A 17953-nucleotide genomic window follows, 5' to 3' on the forward strand; every position below is an offset into this window, starting at 1 on the left:
AGCACCGATTCTACTGAAATGATAGAGCAAAGAGGAAAATTAATCAACTATTAATGTAGAATGCCTAAATATTTAAGAAAACATACAAGATGGAGGCATAAAAATGCACACAGAAGTAAAAGCAATTCTGTAAGTTAAGACAGTGCAAAAGCCTTTTCTCCACTCTAAAGATTTGTCACTAAAACCAGAAAAATCAAGAAGATCAACTGCAAAGAATAAACACACAGACCTTGATTGCCTTGAATCTGTTCACATCATTATTTGCAAACTGCTTCAAAACGTTCCTAGCAGCAAACCCAAAGGTGCATAGTCCATGAAGTATAGGCTTCTGAAATCCTATTTAAAGAAGTAACATTTTAACACTTTAAAATTAGGACCTTGAATGTTGCTTCTATGAACATCTACAGTTCATTCATAGTATTTTCATCCAATAATGTTCTTAAACCTTTTTAACCTGATTTATCTCACTGACAAAGCATCTGTTATCATTTATTTTCCTCTGCTTTTAGGCAAAGGAAAGCATTTGCTGAGAACCAGCACTTCAACAATGCCTATGGTCTGCAAGACTCACAAGTAGGATTAGTCCCTGTCTGTAGAGGTAACAAAATGAAAAATATGGAGATTAGCTGTTTTAGTATATGTGCATATATGTGCACAGGCACACCAGGCACACAGTTACATGGAAGACGCATATCAAGGGTAAGAGGTATTGTAATTATTGAAAGATGACAATACTATTTGATGTTTCCTATTCATGGTTGCCAATACGGTGCTCACTTCAGGATTAACTTCTCCTTATTTAGAAGTGCAAAAAACCCTGAGAAGATTTCAGGAATTTTGAACACATGCAACAAACAAACAGATAAACAAAACAGGCTAAAAAAAGTGCAGTATTTTTCTTATACTGGCATTTTTTGGCAAGTTTCCTCGCACTTCTATGCTTTGGAGTGGGCGTTCAACCTTGGCAGAGGATAAGCTTTATATTAGTGTTGAATCTTTTTCCAGTACTGTCAAAGTCTGACAAAAAAGCCCTTTGAGAACTGGCCTCAGATTTATTAAAGTGCAACAGTAAAGTTATAAAGATGCTGCTTTTATGTTTTGATCCCTTAACAAGTTGCTCTGACCTGACAAAGCATGTAAACAGTAATTGACCATACGTGCAACAGCCCATGGAACTCAGATACATCTGTCTAGCTTTGGCTCTGAAATCATTTGCTTTGCCCAGAACTCATCTGCCACTCTTGTCTGCCAGAGTCTGTTTTTCCTGAGCTCTAAACAACTCCTGATAGCATCTACACAGCATGAAATGCCCCAAGGGACAACAGCTGGGAGAAAAAGCAAAAGTAAAACCAAACAAAAAAGAGGAGACGGGACAAAGTGTAGCCTGCAGAAAAATGGAAGATGTAAAAGAAAGAAATCACCTTCAAGACAAAGAGAAAAAAGAAAAGAGAAAGTGGTTTTGGCTGGGATACAATTTTTCTTCCCTAGTAGGCTGTACAGTGCTGTGCTTGGCTCTCACTTTAGGGTAAGAATAATGCTGAAAATAACTCACAGGTTGGCTGTTGCGAAGTTGCGCCTAACCTAAGCCAAATGTCTCATGCTCTGCCAGTGAGCAGGAGCACAAGAAGCTATGAGGAAGGGCTGCCGACCTGCCCAAGAGCATATTACATCCCACAGAACGTCATGTCCAGTATATGAACTGGGGGGAACTGGTCAGGAGCCGCTGATCACAGTTCAGGGATAGGCAGGGCATCAGTCCCTGTGTTGTGCATCACTTGTTTCTCTTGAGGAATTTTGCTTTCATTTTCTCTCTCCTCTCCATTATGATTACTAGAAACATCATCAGTATTATTGGCATAATGTTTTACTTTGTTTCAGTTATTAAAGTGTTCTTATCCCAATCCACAAGTTTTACATTTTCTTCTCTCCATCTCTCCTTCCCATCCCACTAGGACTAGGGGTGGTGGAGAAACTTGAAGGGAAGAGAGAGGGAAGGAATGAGCAAGCGGCTGTGTGGTAATTAGTTGCTGTCTGAGGTTAAACCATGACAAACTCAAGGCTGGGGAAGATGGGAATTATGAGAAAGTCCAAAGGAAAGACAAGGCTACCAGGATCAAGTGTAAGAAAGAGAAATTCTGATTCTTTAGGTTAGAAGAGAAGATGTGACATGACAAGCTAGAAGGAACACGAGTCTGTTTTCTCACTGTGTATTACACCCTGATCATTGTGCCATTTCCTTCCTGTAAAATATTTGAATATAAACACTTTTATTAGCACTCTCTCTTGTATAAAATGTGCCCTGTTCTGAAAGCACAAAGATACCATGCAGTCAAGAACAGATTAGTAGCACATCATCACTATTCAGCATCTTTCATTCAGAACGTAATAGTGACATTTAACTCTTTAAAAACTTAGTTCAATTCACAGTGCAAGAACCAGAAACTACCACTGTTTTCAGAACTCAGAAACACACAAAAATACATGATTCTATTTTCACCAGTGTTTTTTTTATAAAACTAATGCCCATTCAAAGAAAAAGGTGATTCCATAAGGTGACCAAGTTACACTGTATATAGACTAAAAAACCAAAGTAAATGTTGCTTTCACTTTCTAGGACCTGGAAATACAAGACAGAGGAAAATGGCACAAGACTATAAACAGGTGTTTTCACGTTGTATATGTCCTCTGAAATATTATTCACAGGAAGGCTTAACAATAACCCCGGAACAACCTGAATGCACTATGCTGAATGCTTCCTTCCAGTGCATCCTATGAGAGCCAGTTAAAAAGAACATTCACAGAGACTGTTTCAAGGTAAGAAGATGTGTGAATACGCCCAAAGAAAAAAGCTTTTGCATAACTAGAAAAAAATAGTTGTGCAATACCACTACAGTCTTCTTTTTTTTTAAACTGTACTTACTTTTAGTATAAGTATTAGAGTAGGGTACTGCCACAGTTTCAAAATCCAGTGCAGCAGTTTTATGTACCTCATCTACACAGTTAATTTCATTTTCACTGTGTCTAAGTGTCAGTGTTCTTTGTGTGAGCAGGTAGAAGATTTCTACTCCTCTTTTTTCGAAAGGTTTTTAAAGGATTATCATCATTATTCCAAATACTGGGGTTTCAGTTCCAAACATTTATTTTTCACCTCCAGCATCTTCACAAGGAAATATTTATCCAAAATCATCAGCTGAACAAACAGGGAAAATCTCTTTATGGACTTCTGTGACTAGCATTACTTATTAATACTAATCTACATGAAATTATACACAACTGAGTTAATCAAATTTATGAAAGATCATTTGTGAAAGTATGTTAAGCGTGATCTGAACAAGAAAGTATAGCTCCGTTCTGTTTGTCTTGATAAGAACACCATACAATGATACTTGTATATTAAAAGGAAATTCACTAGAAAATTGCTGACCAATTATTACGGATCAGTATTTTCATGTAATGTTTATAATGACAGCATACGTCATATTCAGGATATTCAAGAAAATAAGTAAATCAAATTGCTGTCTGACTGAAGTAAGTAAACTGTACTACTAGCAAGGTCTGAAAAGAACTCAAAAGTAACTTTACAACAGAATATTAAGCAAACAGACCCTTTTTCTGTAATTACATCTCTTCAAGAATCAGTAAATGTAGCCTCTGGTCTGATGCTTTCACATGTAGAATTATTTAAATAAACAAGCTAATGTGCTAGCAAGAGGTGCAATTAAGCAATTTCATGGGAAAGAAGCATTAACTCCCTCTCTCCTGCCCTTTTAGTTTTATCGGGATTGAGAATACAACAAGAAAGAACAAAAAATTCCACCAACACCATCATAATCTCAGAATTATTTAGATGGAAAGAAATATATATATCAAAGAATTTATGCAGTTCCTTCTGAAGCTTTGATAGCCAATTATTTCTCTTTATGAAACACAGACTGTAAAACAGGATAGTGGCAACAAACAAGCTCTAAAGGAAAATAGGTTAGGTAAGACCAAGCACCACTCTCCATTTCCAGCTACAAGAAGTACTACTTTAAATTGAAGTGTCATGCAGAACTCTGAACACAGGTAATGGTGATTTTAAGAACAGCTATAAAACAAGCACTATTTTCTCCAGCTTGCCAAAGATGTACAGACAGAGTGGGGAAAAAAAAGACTAAAAATACATTTACACCATATTTCGTCCAAATATTAATACAATGGTATGCCTCAGCTCACCTCCAAGAGCAGCAAAACTTGGATCAAGGTGTAAAGGATTCCAATCCCCACTCAGCCGATATAAGGCAGCCTGCAGAAACACAGAAGGAAAAATGGGAGGCAGAAACAAGCATGAGTCACCCAAAAATTCATGACAGGTGAACAAACTCATCATAATCTACGTTGCTAGTCCTTAGATAACATACTCTACAACAAAGCAGGCAAAGCAGAAATTATTACTGTGCAGACAAACTGCCAAAGCTCCAGGAAAATGTGCTAAGAGCCATGTGTGGTCTTGATACATAAGAAAATAATAAAAGTGCTTAATGGGAGGAAGAAATTACCTACTCTGTTGACAAACAGATCCAGCTCCACTAAAATTTGGCAACAGTGAAGTAAGCCATTTTCTAAAATTTTGTCCAGAGGTTCTTCAACTTGAAGTCTAATTTTAAAGTTTTTTCCTTGACAATTTTATCCACAACGTAAAAAAAATTACAAATGAAAACTTCTTTTTTAAAAAAAAACACGCACACACTACCATGTTTTTCCAACAATTGATTCACCCTAGGGAGGTCAGAAATACCCTTATTCTTCCCTTTTAAAAGTACCATGACTGACTAATTGTGATACACTTCTCTAGTAGCAGATTCATGGGTAGCTGATCCCAATAAAGAGAACAAATAAAACCTCAAAGTAACATTATAAGCTTTCTAGAAGACTTCGTCCTTCATGAGAAATAATCTCTTTCATTAGCAAAATACAGATTTAGTGTGTTTCATATAACGTGAGTGTGAATAAACCTGAGAAATGATGAAGGATGCGGCTACTATACTTGAGTTTGCCGTCTCTGTGTAGCCTTAGCATTTCCACTACCAAATCTTGTATTTGCTGTAGGTGTACAGTAGCCAGCAATCCATATTATAAGAGCTATGACAAGCCAACCTGTGAATCTTTCTGGACTAAACCCATTTTTCCCTGGGCAACAGATTCCAGTGAAATCCAGTGACTAAATGATTATGGAGTACCCTCTAGTACAAATTTCCCAAAATTACAGAGAAAATCAGTACATCATTAATCAGTACGTTAACTAATGAACATTTCAAGAATTTAGTAGCATGATAAGATGACATGAACAAACTGAACACAGACATAATGGAAAAAAGCTGTTAAACCGAAACAAATTTTATTTTCATCAAGCAAATTACTGACTTCTGGAACACCTTATCACTAAACATTTTTTCCCAGCATTTTGTACTGTGACTACAAAAAATGGTATGAGTTTGTCCAAATGAGAGTAAAGTGAACTAAACTTTGTTTGGAGGAAAGAAGCTGGCAGATTTCTCAAAGGGAAGGATAAAAAATCAAAGACTCCTCAAAGGAAGTATTTTCTAATATATATGCATAACACCGTTTCTCCTATCAAATCTGAAGCAGACAGTGTGACTGAAGAGGTTCTGAACTCGTATTATCATTTTAATCCATAATACATTTGTTTTATTGTTTAACCTGTTAATATTCAAGTCTATTTCTTCAAGTATCTACAGCTTTAACACTGAACTCTACCTCTCTCTTATTTGTTCTGGTAACCTTCTGCAACACAGCAAGTGTTTTGAGCCTCAATTAAACTGGAATGTAGAAGAGCTTGTCACTTTTTTCTGTGAGAGTTGGAGACATGCACTGAAAACAGCAAGGGGAAAATCCTAAATTGCACCATGGCTTAAGTATGCACATCTTAGAAAGTAAAATTCTAAGCTAACACTTCTCAATGGATGTATACATAGTTGTTTACTCTTTTTGAAACACTTTTCCTTTTGAAAACAAAGATGTATCAGTACAACGACATCATGAATCTGAAGCTTCTAACTGTAATTCTACCTTTGCCCAAAGTATGTATTTACTGTAACTTTTTTTTCTTTCGCAATTATCTTCTAATTGATCCTAAGTAATGTAAGACTAAAGTTCAGGTGGGTCTGAGTTCGATGTTCTGCAAAGGACAGAAAGAGAGAGCAAATAATTTGATGAATATATCAAAGTTGTAACACCATGAAAGAGATTTTTAGTGAGGGACAGATCCTTACTTTCTTTTCAAAAAAGTAGATTTAAAACTGACAATTTAGAGAGAATTCCTCAACAGAATTCTATGAAATAGGGTATCCCTCTTCATTACTGAAGTTTTCTTTCAAAAGCATCTAAAATCTAACAGCAAATTGCCATAGAGAACTAGAAAAAACTGCCAGATACTAAATAATTAAAAGGTTTTTTAACTAAATTAAAATTCTATGGTCTCACTTTCATTCTTCAACTAATTTGAATTTTTATGAAAGCTGTCAGGGGGCTATTTTCACAAAGGAGTTGTTATAATAAATTTTAATTCTAACTTAATAACATTCAGTTGCACTACTAGAAAATTCAGTTTATGTGGCATAAAGACAAATTTTGTTATAAGAGCAAATCTCAATTTAAATCTAACTATGCAGATGTTGCTTACCAAAGCTGTAATAAGAATTAGCAATTTGTTTTGGGTTTTTATTTACATGGGAGACAATACTTGTACCAAATGCTTTTCAAAATGACTGTAGTAAAAAGTACTTGTGCTTTGCTAACAAAATAAATGTAGCATTTAGGAAATGATTAGGTTCAAAGAATTAAATGAGATCAATGTATTTAACTAAAAGTCTGATATATGAATGTGGGAAATGATACTTGTCTTTTTATATTTTCAATAACTACGGTTGGCACTGGTCACAGTTAAAAACCACAACGGCTGAACTGAATACAACAGGTACACAGCAGGTTATTTCAGACTCAGTGCAGCCAAATCAGGTCTGCCAACAAACTTCATTTACCACAATCTTTGGTATTACTTCATTATATAAATTACATTCCACAGCAGCAAGAAAAAGCAACAACAAACCCCCAAAACAAACAAACAAAAGCCCCAAAAAAAGCATCCTTGCAGGAAGAATCAATTGGTGTGAAGCATTAGATTGAAGTCAGTCATAATACGGTTAGATTGTTCTCCAATTAATAACACAAACTGTCAAGTCTCATTTCCTAACAATTTAGGAATTCTGCCAGACCACAAAAGAAAAGGCGATATCCAACCTGTCTGTGCCAATTTTTCAGTCTTCCTGCAGACTGCATTAAAGGTCAGCGGTAAAGCTAATGAAAAAGGAAGCTAACTATCCATGTATTTTCTCTTCTAACTGGGTAGAAAAAAGCTCTGCCCAAGAGCTTATCTTACAAAGTATATGTGTATATATATATATATGTATACATGTACGTACGTATATGGACGCGTATGTAGGAATTCTTCATTAGCAGTCTACTTAAGAGCAAGCAGTCAAGCAATTTCAGGGAATAAAAACACCACAATCTCACCTACACATGACAATAAGCTGTCATTTACATTAAGAACAGTGAACATTTCCAGTCAAACTGGTAGTGTCGATGCTTCAAGGGCTCAAATTTAGCACAGTACTTCAGTAATTCACTGTACATAAAACTTCCACACCTGACATTACTTATGTATTTACTGTTTGTCCATATCAAATATACCAAATATTCTTCAAATTTCCTATCAACTTACATATTCTGACACAAGCTTCACAGACATTAGTAATTTTTCAGTAGTATGGCAAATGTACGAGAAGCCTTTCCCTTAACAATGCCTCTTTTAATTAAAAAAAACCAAATCACTTCAGCTTGGGGAAACTTCAAATGAAGTAACAATTTTTATAGCCTTTACTAAGATATGCATAGATAAAAGGAGGAAACAAACTTGCTGAGGAAGACCATCTTATTTAAAAAAATTGACTGCCAGACTAGTACCTTTTCTTCTTTTATTATCTTAACACACAACATTCTTGCATAATCCAAGCCCTTAGCTACTTTTCCAAAATTGATTTGGAAATTATCTTCTGATCTTCCCAAAAGGAATAAGAATGGAGGACACCAGATTATATAAATCTTACATTAGCATCATAACATGTAACAAACTTTTAAAGGAATTACTATTACAAATGTTCACTCACTATACAACAGTTCTGAGAGTACCATCTCTGCACACTGAAATCTCTAGACAAACAAGGAAAAGGTTATCAAATCCTAGTAAAGGCTTCACATCCCTTTGTTTGGCTTGTATCCTCCTTTGTTGCTTTGTAATTTTTTTTTTCTATCAATTTTTTTCTCAATATTTATGAACCTCCTGCAACACATCGTTTTCTCTATCGTGAAACAAATTTTTTGTGCTACAAATAGAAACAATCTCTCTTGTGCTGTTGTCTGAAGTTCATTTAAATGTACAGGTTTTCAGGTAATGCTGTACTACAGTCTTTACAGAACAGGATATAAATTACAATTTGTCCTGCATATTTTGATGGCAGCTGCATCGTAGCCTTCCTGTTGCACAACGGCTTCCAGTTCCTCCTGTTTGTGGCCCACGCTGTGTGCATTGGTGTAGATGCATTCTGCTTGGGCTACTGATCCCACCACCTTTCTGGAGGGAAGAAACCCTACATTGTGTTCTAATTCCTACATTATGTTCTCAGGCACTTCCACGGTTTCTGACACATCAGTCACCCTCATGTCTCCACTGACATGTGGATTCCATCTCCACTGAGGCAGCAGACTGAAGGACCTCACTAGCACACCTTCCCTCCAACACTGTCATGCTGCCTCATACGTATCTCCAGTGAGCCCAATTTTATCACCCCCCCTTTCAAATCTAGTTCAAAACTCTTTTCTTGAGCACTGCTAACTGCTGTGCAAACATCCTTTACCCTTTTGAGATGGTGTATCACACCTGTTGACAGCAGGTCAACTGTGTTGTGTTAACTGATCCAAAAAAACAAAATTCTGCCAGTGACATCAGACATGGAGCCACCTATTGATCTGTTTGGTCTTCCTGTTTCTTCCCTCATTGTTCCCTACATTTTCTAAAAACACACACAAATATTTACGTATGCTGAGAATGAAAAAACATACGAAAATTGGGTAGAATAAAAGATGACTTTCACAGGTAAGGATTCACATCCCAACTACACAGAACTTTTAAGGGTTTTATCACACCATCATCAAATTAAAGCAAAGCCTCATAATACTGAACCTGTTGGCAATAGGTAGAAAACATTTCACAGTAGATTTTAGTTTAATAATTCATCATGCTGTGAAATGCTCCCCATTTCTAAGACATCTTTTTAACAAGTTTTTATAGTAAAGTCCACTCTTTTACAAAGACTAGATTTTTGCATAGCTGTCTTCAGAATTCTTTCCTGTTACGTTAAGAACTGTAGTTTTAACTACACAGTGAAAACCTAAACTCAGGTAGCTAGCAGACAGCAGGATGAGCAGGAGGACTGCAGGACTGTCAATGACTCAGGAAGGGAAGGTCACTTCTGCAGTCTTAGTCACAGGATACTGACAACACTACTTCAAACAGGACAGGTGCCAATTATCTTCTCCTTTTTCAGAGAAAACAGAAAATAACTGTATTTTTTAAAAAGCCACAAACCACTAAAAAGCAGCAATTTCTTCATACTGTGCCAGTCAGTGCTATATTTATACCTGGAACGGAAGGCTTTACATAGCTTTTTTATATTAGTCTAGGTGTGAATTTACTGACTCTCTCTCAAAATCTCTGAATGACTACTATATTCCCTAATATATGTCATATCTCTTTTTTATGCTGCTCACTGCGTCACATTCTCAAAACACACCATCCAGTACTATACACCACTTGTTTAAATACTCTCTGTGCAACTAAAATGTCTCAAACGTTTCTACACATCCTTACTTTACAGACTGGAAAATACAAGATGGCAGAAAAGGGTGTAACTGCCAGCAGCACAAACCAATTCCAGCTGTCCAATACAACATCTGAAGGCCTAAGTTTTCAGAAAACCTCACATTTTTGATGTACAGTGGGAAAGTTCAGAACACAGCTCCTACAGATTTCAATTACAGCCTGTGATGCTCAGACACCCTCCTGCTAGTACAACTTCCAAATTCCATCTTCAAAATTCCGTTGTCTAATCCTCTTCTACCAGCCACTGATTAAGGAGCACCCATGTCAGAGTACTTTGAGCTATCTGGGTAACAGCTGCCCACAGACCATAAAAACAAAGCAAAGAAAACCTACTGTCAAACAACAGTCACTAATCATGAGATCACTACAACAAGTAACATAGCAAAACTGACTTCCTACACTGTCTCAGCTCACGCCTAGCGCCCTCTCTTTGCATGTGGAAGGAATTCTTGAGGAAGAGCAAACAAACACACTATTCACGCCTGCATGACTGAAAACTGTATCATAAAGCATTGCACATAAAGTGGATTAAGATTACAAAAAACACAACCTTTATTCAGAATTTTTATCTTTTTGGAGACTCTGTAACATTTAAAACATTATCATAGTTTTCCAAGTAAAAATAACTTACAAATAACAGGATACAAGAAAGCTATTAGTCCAAGAGACAATTTATCAGGCTCAGTTTTATTAGCTTTAAAGGGGTATTTAAAAATTCTTGAAAGCAAGGTTGGCCAATTTTCCTGACTCTGGATACCACAGAGCAGAAGTATTGTGTGCTTGAGATACTCAAGTGTCATGGAAAAGTAGCTCTGGCAGAAATTCACGTGACAGCTCACATGACGTTGCACTGCCGAGACTTAAAGGTGGCAAAGCTGCACAACTGGTCTCAAAGCATGACAGGTTGAGACACCACGTTTTTCAAAATCTGTCTAAATGGTCTTATCTACCTTTTATCATGCCTATTGCTCCCTATTGATATAAGTAACAAAGAGTCTGAATTCAATGTGGGAGAACACTTTCGCGAAATATATGACACTGTTGCAAGCTAAGAGAATTTTTCTACTAAAAAATGTTTTGTAAAATTATTGTATGATTTATTTAAATAAGATGACATTATCAAAAATTTGGGAGTCCTGCAAACTCCACATACTACAGCTTTAGTTTTTCCCTAAAGCAAACAAGACAAGTAGCCTTCCGAAGAAAGCAGGAGGAAACAGAATAGTAAAACTTAAACAACTTCTTGAAAAATTCTATTCTATGGACTACTGTTATGATGTTTATTCATTGCCCTAACATTGTGTATTCTGAATATTATTTCTGGTATTTGAAGACAAAGAACAGTTTGTTTTCTGGAAGGAAACCTGCAGAGTACAAGAATACTGTGAATTTTTCCATGAGCAAACAAAAATAAACCCCTCAAGCAAACCTCAGAAAGTCACCAACAAATGCAAGACTCCTTATTTGTTTCCTTTCTCAAAAGTGGAAACATTACTTAAGATTTATCCACTTTAAATAACCAGTGAAGCTTATTTTGAGTATCATCATTAAATGAATTCCCAAGAAATCAACACATTTAGGAAGAGACTGAAAGCTCTACATAGACAAAACTCTCCAGAGATAGAGGCAACTCCCTGCCTGTGATTTTTCATTGCATTAGGAACCATTCAGCAAAATCCATTTGATTGATTAATTTAAGCTCCTGGTTCAAAAACCGGCAGGACAAAAGCTCTGTAACTACATTAAACATTCCCTACAGGGTTGAAATTGAATGATTCATTCCTGCTAAATGGCTAATAGTCAAACACCCTCTAGACTTCTTGACCTTCTGTCAAAAGAACTATTTTATTCAAAAGATTTATGGCAGTGTATCTAGTAAAGCATAGTTCAGGCTATAGAGAGAGAGAACAAGCTAGAAAAATATCACTGCACGTGTACAGCTCTGCTGGGCAATATGGAAAAATTGTTCTAGTTCTCTGTGGAAAAATTCTTGAACACTGAAGAAATATTTTACATTCCTCTTCAGTAGGATGCAAATTTTAAACCTTAAAGCATTTTAGAAGGTCAGATACTTGTAATTTTTTTCTTAACCAATTTTCATCTTTAAGCAGCTTCCATCATGGTACTTCAAGTCATTCATAAGCACTGGCTGATCTTTAAAGAACTTCTCAGAAATGGGTACAGATTTGAAAGGGACAAATGTGTATTACACCACCTCCTATTAGTTTTTGGTACCACAAACCAAAAGAATTACTTTGTTATGTCAATGGTCATTGACATAACACAACTATTTTTCAAGGAACTGCAGGGGGTCGTACCCTCTATTCTGCTGAACACATGGTAAAGGGTAAAACCAGTTATTAGCCCTCTATTCCCAGTATCTCCTTCCCTAGGCAGTGCTTCATCTGGTCTGAAACATTCCTCCTCTTGGAAAAAAAACCAGTGCAGTTAAGTGAGAACTGACTATAACGTTCAAGGTAACCACAGTCATTATCTTCAGTGAAAGGCAGGTGTGCCGTCACTGTAAGTATTTCTAAAAGGGACAGGAAAGTCTATTTATAAGAAGGTTTACTACATGATCATGCTATGTAAAGTTAAGGGGAAAAATAATAATTATGAAGAGCAGTTTATTCATGTAATTGTGGTAACACAAAAACTGGATATTAGCACAGTTTAAGTTAAATCAAATGCCATCTGCAAACCGACTCTTCCAGTCTTATACTCTGTACCAATTCAATAGGTTGAATGCCAACAGTCATTGTTGCCAATGCATTTTTAATTTAAACACTAAGAAAAAGAAATTCAGAAACTTTTATACAATTTGTGTGCCAGCTTCCATTTTTTAAAGATTTTAGGCAGTCATGTGTCATTCCACAGACACATAAATGTGAAATCTTGATAACATTTTCCCAAGCTGTCCTTCACATGGAAGTCTGTACTCCTGCCCATAAAGTTACTGAGTTCTACAGAGTCCCCCTCCTGTACACAGTCATCACCACTGAAGCATAGATGCTACTGAATAATTTGGCAGATAAGCCTCCTGACAATTATCAAAGTCCATTGGCTGTGGCACCTCTAAGCTCTAACTGGAGAGGAGTTCTCTTTATATATGAACATGTCAGAGTAGATCTTAAAATAAAACAAGTGTAGCAGCTAATCTCAACCACCTTCTTTATTTCCAAAAATCAATTTTGCAGTAGCAAAGTTTCCCAACTTCTGCATTATAGGCGCCAAATCCTTTTCTTTTGCTCATGAACTTAGCATTTTATGCACAATAACAATTCCAGACATAAGGGCTTAAGGCTCAGACACTAAGATTAATGTAAGAAAAAGGGGATCATAAATATCCTGTGAAAATTGATGGGCCTGAAATCAATTACAACATAATCATGCACAGGAGAATCTGAACTAGGGCTCCAACATTCAAAGCAAATACTTTTAACTACCAGGCAATTAGAGATGATGTATTTTATCTAATAAAGTGGGTAGGACTAACTTAGACTTCAAGCACAGGAATCAGCTGAATGGACTTACTCTGTACATAATCAGAGGGAGGCTAAGCAGACACCACAGTCACCACAGTCAAGCTAATGCTGAGCATTTTAATTCCATCTCTGAAAGTATAGCATCCTGCCATGACTAAGCTGCTTTTGAAAATACTACTCAGTGTCTTAATAGTGGTAGCTCCAGACTTTCCTATTTGTCTGACAGATGCATATGTTTCCCTTGAGTGGAGGTTACACTTCTTTATTCAGGTTTCTCCCCTGGAAAGCAGATGTCTGTAAACCAGTGGGAATGTGGAGAGATGAAATACATCTGGACAATTATCTGTCAGTATTTCAGGTTTCCCTGACTCTTCCTAATAAAGAAATTTAACTTTTTCAAAACTGTCAACTACAACCACCTTTTTTTTTGTCACAACGTATTTACACCATGGGCTGTAAATTTCAAGAAGTCTCAAGCCTTTTTTTTTTTTTTGGAAGTAAAACAAAATACAAACTTTAATTTCCTCCAATGTAAAATTTGTAATAAAACATTATAGATTTCACCAGGCTTAAGAAAAGAATGTTTTATATAGTACACTGAGCACACAGTCATTAGCTAGGAGAAATTTTAGCTTTATAAATATATACACATGCACCCTATACACACATAAACATATATATACAAATACCTGAGGTACATCAGAAAACCCAAACTACTAGTTAACATCATTTAAGATTCCTTTCTCCAAACCAAACAAACATTTTCACACCTAAAGCATACAAAGCTTTACCTGATCAGATGTTGTGACATCAGAAATTACAGCATCAGGGAGTCTCTTCGGTGGATTTGCTGTTAACTAAAGCAAAAGAAATAGTATTATTAATATTTCACAGCAAAAAATCTTTTATTCATACCCAATGCCAGAATATGTCAAGTATGTATAAAAAGAAACAATAGTACCAATCTGTTAAAGTTCCTCCTACTATTTCTACCTTTATGGACAAATAAAAAAAGCTATTACTCCAGAAAAAGTCTCCTATCAAGGTTAGCTTAACACAGATAGTGATCCTGAGGCATCAGGTCTTGCCTTACACATCACAGCTGATGAGTTTGACAAAATTTCTTCAAAACTATCCAAAAAAGCTCAAGTAAGAATTATTCACTCAGAAAAAATAGTTGTCTCATTGAACATTATTGCTTTGGAACACAGATATTAAAATGAAGCCTTTAAAATAATACTTTAACAAAATTATATACTGCCTCACTCACGGACTACGTTACATCATTTTTCACCTTTAAGAAATCAAAAGAAACCAAGTTCTATGTAGTTTCATATTTAATAAAAGCAAAAGCTCTTTCCTGTTTATTAACAGCAAAGACACTTCTTGGGTAGAAGAACACCTTGGGTGGAAGTGGGTAACATTACTCCTGTTTTTGTCACTTCAGAGAATCACAATGGACTTACACATTAATCAGCTTGGTAACACTACCTAAAGATGCTACTGAGAGAACATTACCTAAACATGCTTCCAAAACAAGAAAGGCTTGCCAATCTATTTCCAGTTGGATTAAAGAAACTCAGCATAACCTGAGTCATTAAAACCACCCACCATACGAATAATCAATGAAACCCCTCTGTGCCAGTAGGGCAAGAAAACCTCAACTCAAGAGGAGAGTCCTGACTTATATAACATGGTGCTCCTCAAAGATTTCAACGTGGAAATTTGTTCCTCTTAACTTGCAATACAATTTGCAAATAAAATGTAAGTTTAAACTGACAAAAAGACATATTATAATACATATCTGATCAGCCTGGCATTCCTTTTTGGCACAGAGGGACCCAGAACTCTTTTTAACTGGGAAGGTTTGCAAAGAAAAAGAATGAAAATTTACCATTTGAAATTGGTCTCAGGTATGCAGATGCTTCTGTTGAAATTGCTATATCACTGCATTGCCTTAATGAGAGTACATTTTAGGTTTTTTTCTATCACAGGAGGGACTGCTGTCTGAAACAGGTATTCTTCATATTTTAAAACGTAAGATCATTTCATTTTCACACTTCACTAAATAGAGTGAAGAAGTTGCAGTTGCCTAACTGTTTAAATAAAAATGGCCAATGCACTACACCAGACTTTCTGATGTCATCGCTATAGGCTGGTCGCCTTTTTCCTTTGAACCACTGGGGATTTTTTACATGCACTACTATAAATTCTGACTGCAGAAGAATTAAGGGTTCCTTCAAAGACCTCTACACACTGTCTGCAGTAATATTCTGTGAATTTTTTTATATTACACAGAGGTTTATCCTGCTTCTCTTTGAAGCAGAACAGGTATTTCAGGATTTGATTCCTAGAGTTACATATGGTAAGACTTCTATATAATTGATACACATTTAAGTAAAAAAACCTGTAAGTTTACATGAAAAAAATCAGAACATTACCCATAGTATTTCAGATGTATGAAACCTAGCTATTTCGTTATAAATTTTTAAAAATACTGGGCTTAACAGATACTCTAATAAATTGTTTATTACTGTACTGCCTCAGGGCTCTAGTTTACCATGAGAACACACAGTTACAGCTGACACTACCCTCAAACACAATAGTGAAGGAGACAAAGGTTGTATGTCAGGTACCTGACTACCTGCTTGATGCATCTAGACATACACACTACAAGTTCACGTGACAGCATTTGCTACTTGCTAACTTTCTCCCAAAACACGAAGTTTAAGTCCAAAACATAACGCTGCTTCTCTCTTCCTCTTTATACCTCTTCCATGCAAACACATAGATTTAGAAAGAGCTACACCTAGAGATCTTTTCTAGAAACTGCAAGTTCAAACTCAACACTGCTTTCCATTAGGATATTCCACATTTGTAATTTCAAATATTTGAATGTAGGAATATCTAATCCATTGTGTATTTATCACTTCCCATATCTCCCTATTTGTCAACACAAATCCATTGGTTTCCCAAGCCCTGAACAGTACCCTTTCACTCAGGCTCTGCAGTGAACAGTATTTAAATTCCATTTGAATTCGTACCTCCACACTACCTAAAAGCTAGTTTATCCTTCCTGGTTGGTATAGCAAGTGTTTTCCTTCCAGGGCTGACAGAAATCTTTATGCGTTGGATTTTTTTAAATATGAATACGTGAGAATTTACCTTGGCCCTTTCTGATGTTCGTTTTCCACCAAATCCCCCAGCTCCAACAAAAAACAGAGAGAACTGATTATAGCACACGAGGTCCTTTCCGCAGTACGTATTCACTGAAAGGCAAAGCAAGAAGAAGGTCATATATTGTCTTTGACCTCTTTTTTCATACAACTTGCATGTGTTCTTACAAGAGACAAGTTCATATTCAAACATGACAAAGCTCATTTTAAAAACTGAAGTGGGAATGGTCACACCTTCATACTGCACTGTTGCAAGTCACTTCCTGACCAGGGAAGAATAATGATCTGCCAAATAACATAATGAATTTTATCTATATGAAAGCATTAAAATTGAAAAATGAACTACTGAAATGGTGATAACATTCAAGGTGCTAAAATTATGTGTCAACAGAGTGTAGAAATTAGATTTATTTCAGCATCTCACACTGCATTAGTAATTTATTTAAATATGATAGACTTGTACCATAAAATATATCAGAAGCTATTAAGAATACTTAGTGTATAAAACAGATTATGAACTCATATAAAAAGTGGTACTAGTACCCTGTATAAGAAGAGTTCCAGAGGTTAAGGTCACCTGTTCCCTCTTCCAAACAAATTAGACTCCTTCCACTAAATTGAGATTCAGCTTCCTATTTCCAGTTCATATCTATTCCACTCCCTTATACTTTAGACTGAAATTTACAGTATAGTTTGTTAATAATGTTCATTTCCAGTTCTGGAAGACATTTCAAAAACACTGAGACTCTGCTGACAAAAAGAGCTTTTGCATGTTGCAGAAACAGACAGGTTTTGTATTAGCCCAGTATGAAAGCAAAACACAGCTAGGAGGAACAAATGGTCAGTAAAAACCTGGTTTACATTTTTATCTGTCCACTGAAGAACTTAAAGGTCAACAGCATTTAGAGATTCACTGCCTATTAACCTACTCTTGCTGCCTAATTTCCCAAAGGACCTTGGTATAATCACACCTAAAGACAGCAGAATAATGAAAACTACAAGTTATCAACTTCTGGAGACATTCCTCTAACCACCCCACAAAATATATACAAACATGCAGACACACACCCCCTTGCTGGCAGAATGTAAAATGGCTGCCTTCAGGAATGTGTGTTATTATTATTATTATTTAAGAACTTTGATCAGTTTTCATAGTGCACTATTTATTCCACCCACAAAGGAAGAGGGTGTTCTTATTTCAGGATGTTAAGCGCTCAAGAACAATTACACAGCCACATCTCACTGAGATTTAATACGCTAACAGTCTTTTCTGTGCAAGGGCTGGTAGCTGT

At 36.1% G+C, this 17953-nt stretch overlaps 1 protein-coding gene across 1 annotated transcript in view; it reads right to left on the reverse strand.

Moving 5' to 3' along the window:
- Positions 1-17953, reverse strand: part of HSD17B4 (hydroxysteroid 17-beta dehydrogenase 4) — a 55996-nt gene that overhangs the window by 15891 nt on the left and 22152 nt on the right. The window contains exons 16-19 of the mRNA XM_050329038.1: positions 16651-16754; positions 14277-14342; positions 4216-4285; positions 230-336 (exon numbers count right to left, since the gene is read on the reverse strand). Of these exons, the coding sequence (XP_050184995.1) occupies positions 230-336; positions 4216-4285; positions 14277-14342; positions 16651-16754 (347 nt within the window). The remainder of the gene's footprint in view (positions 1-229; positions 337-4215; positions 4286-14276; positions 14343-16650; positions 16755-17953) is intronic.

The sequence above is a fragment of the Myiozetetes cayanensis genome, unplaced genomic scaffold (assembly GCF_022539395.1).
Source record: "Myiozetetes cayanensis isolate MyiCay16 unplaced genomic scaffold, myiCay2020 scf4, whole genome shotgun sequence".
In the NCBI taxonomy this organism is placed as follows: domain Eukaryota; kingdom Metazoa; phylum Chordata; class Aves; order Passeriformes; family Tyrannidae; genus Myiozetetes; species Myiozetetes cayanensis.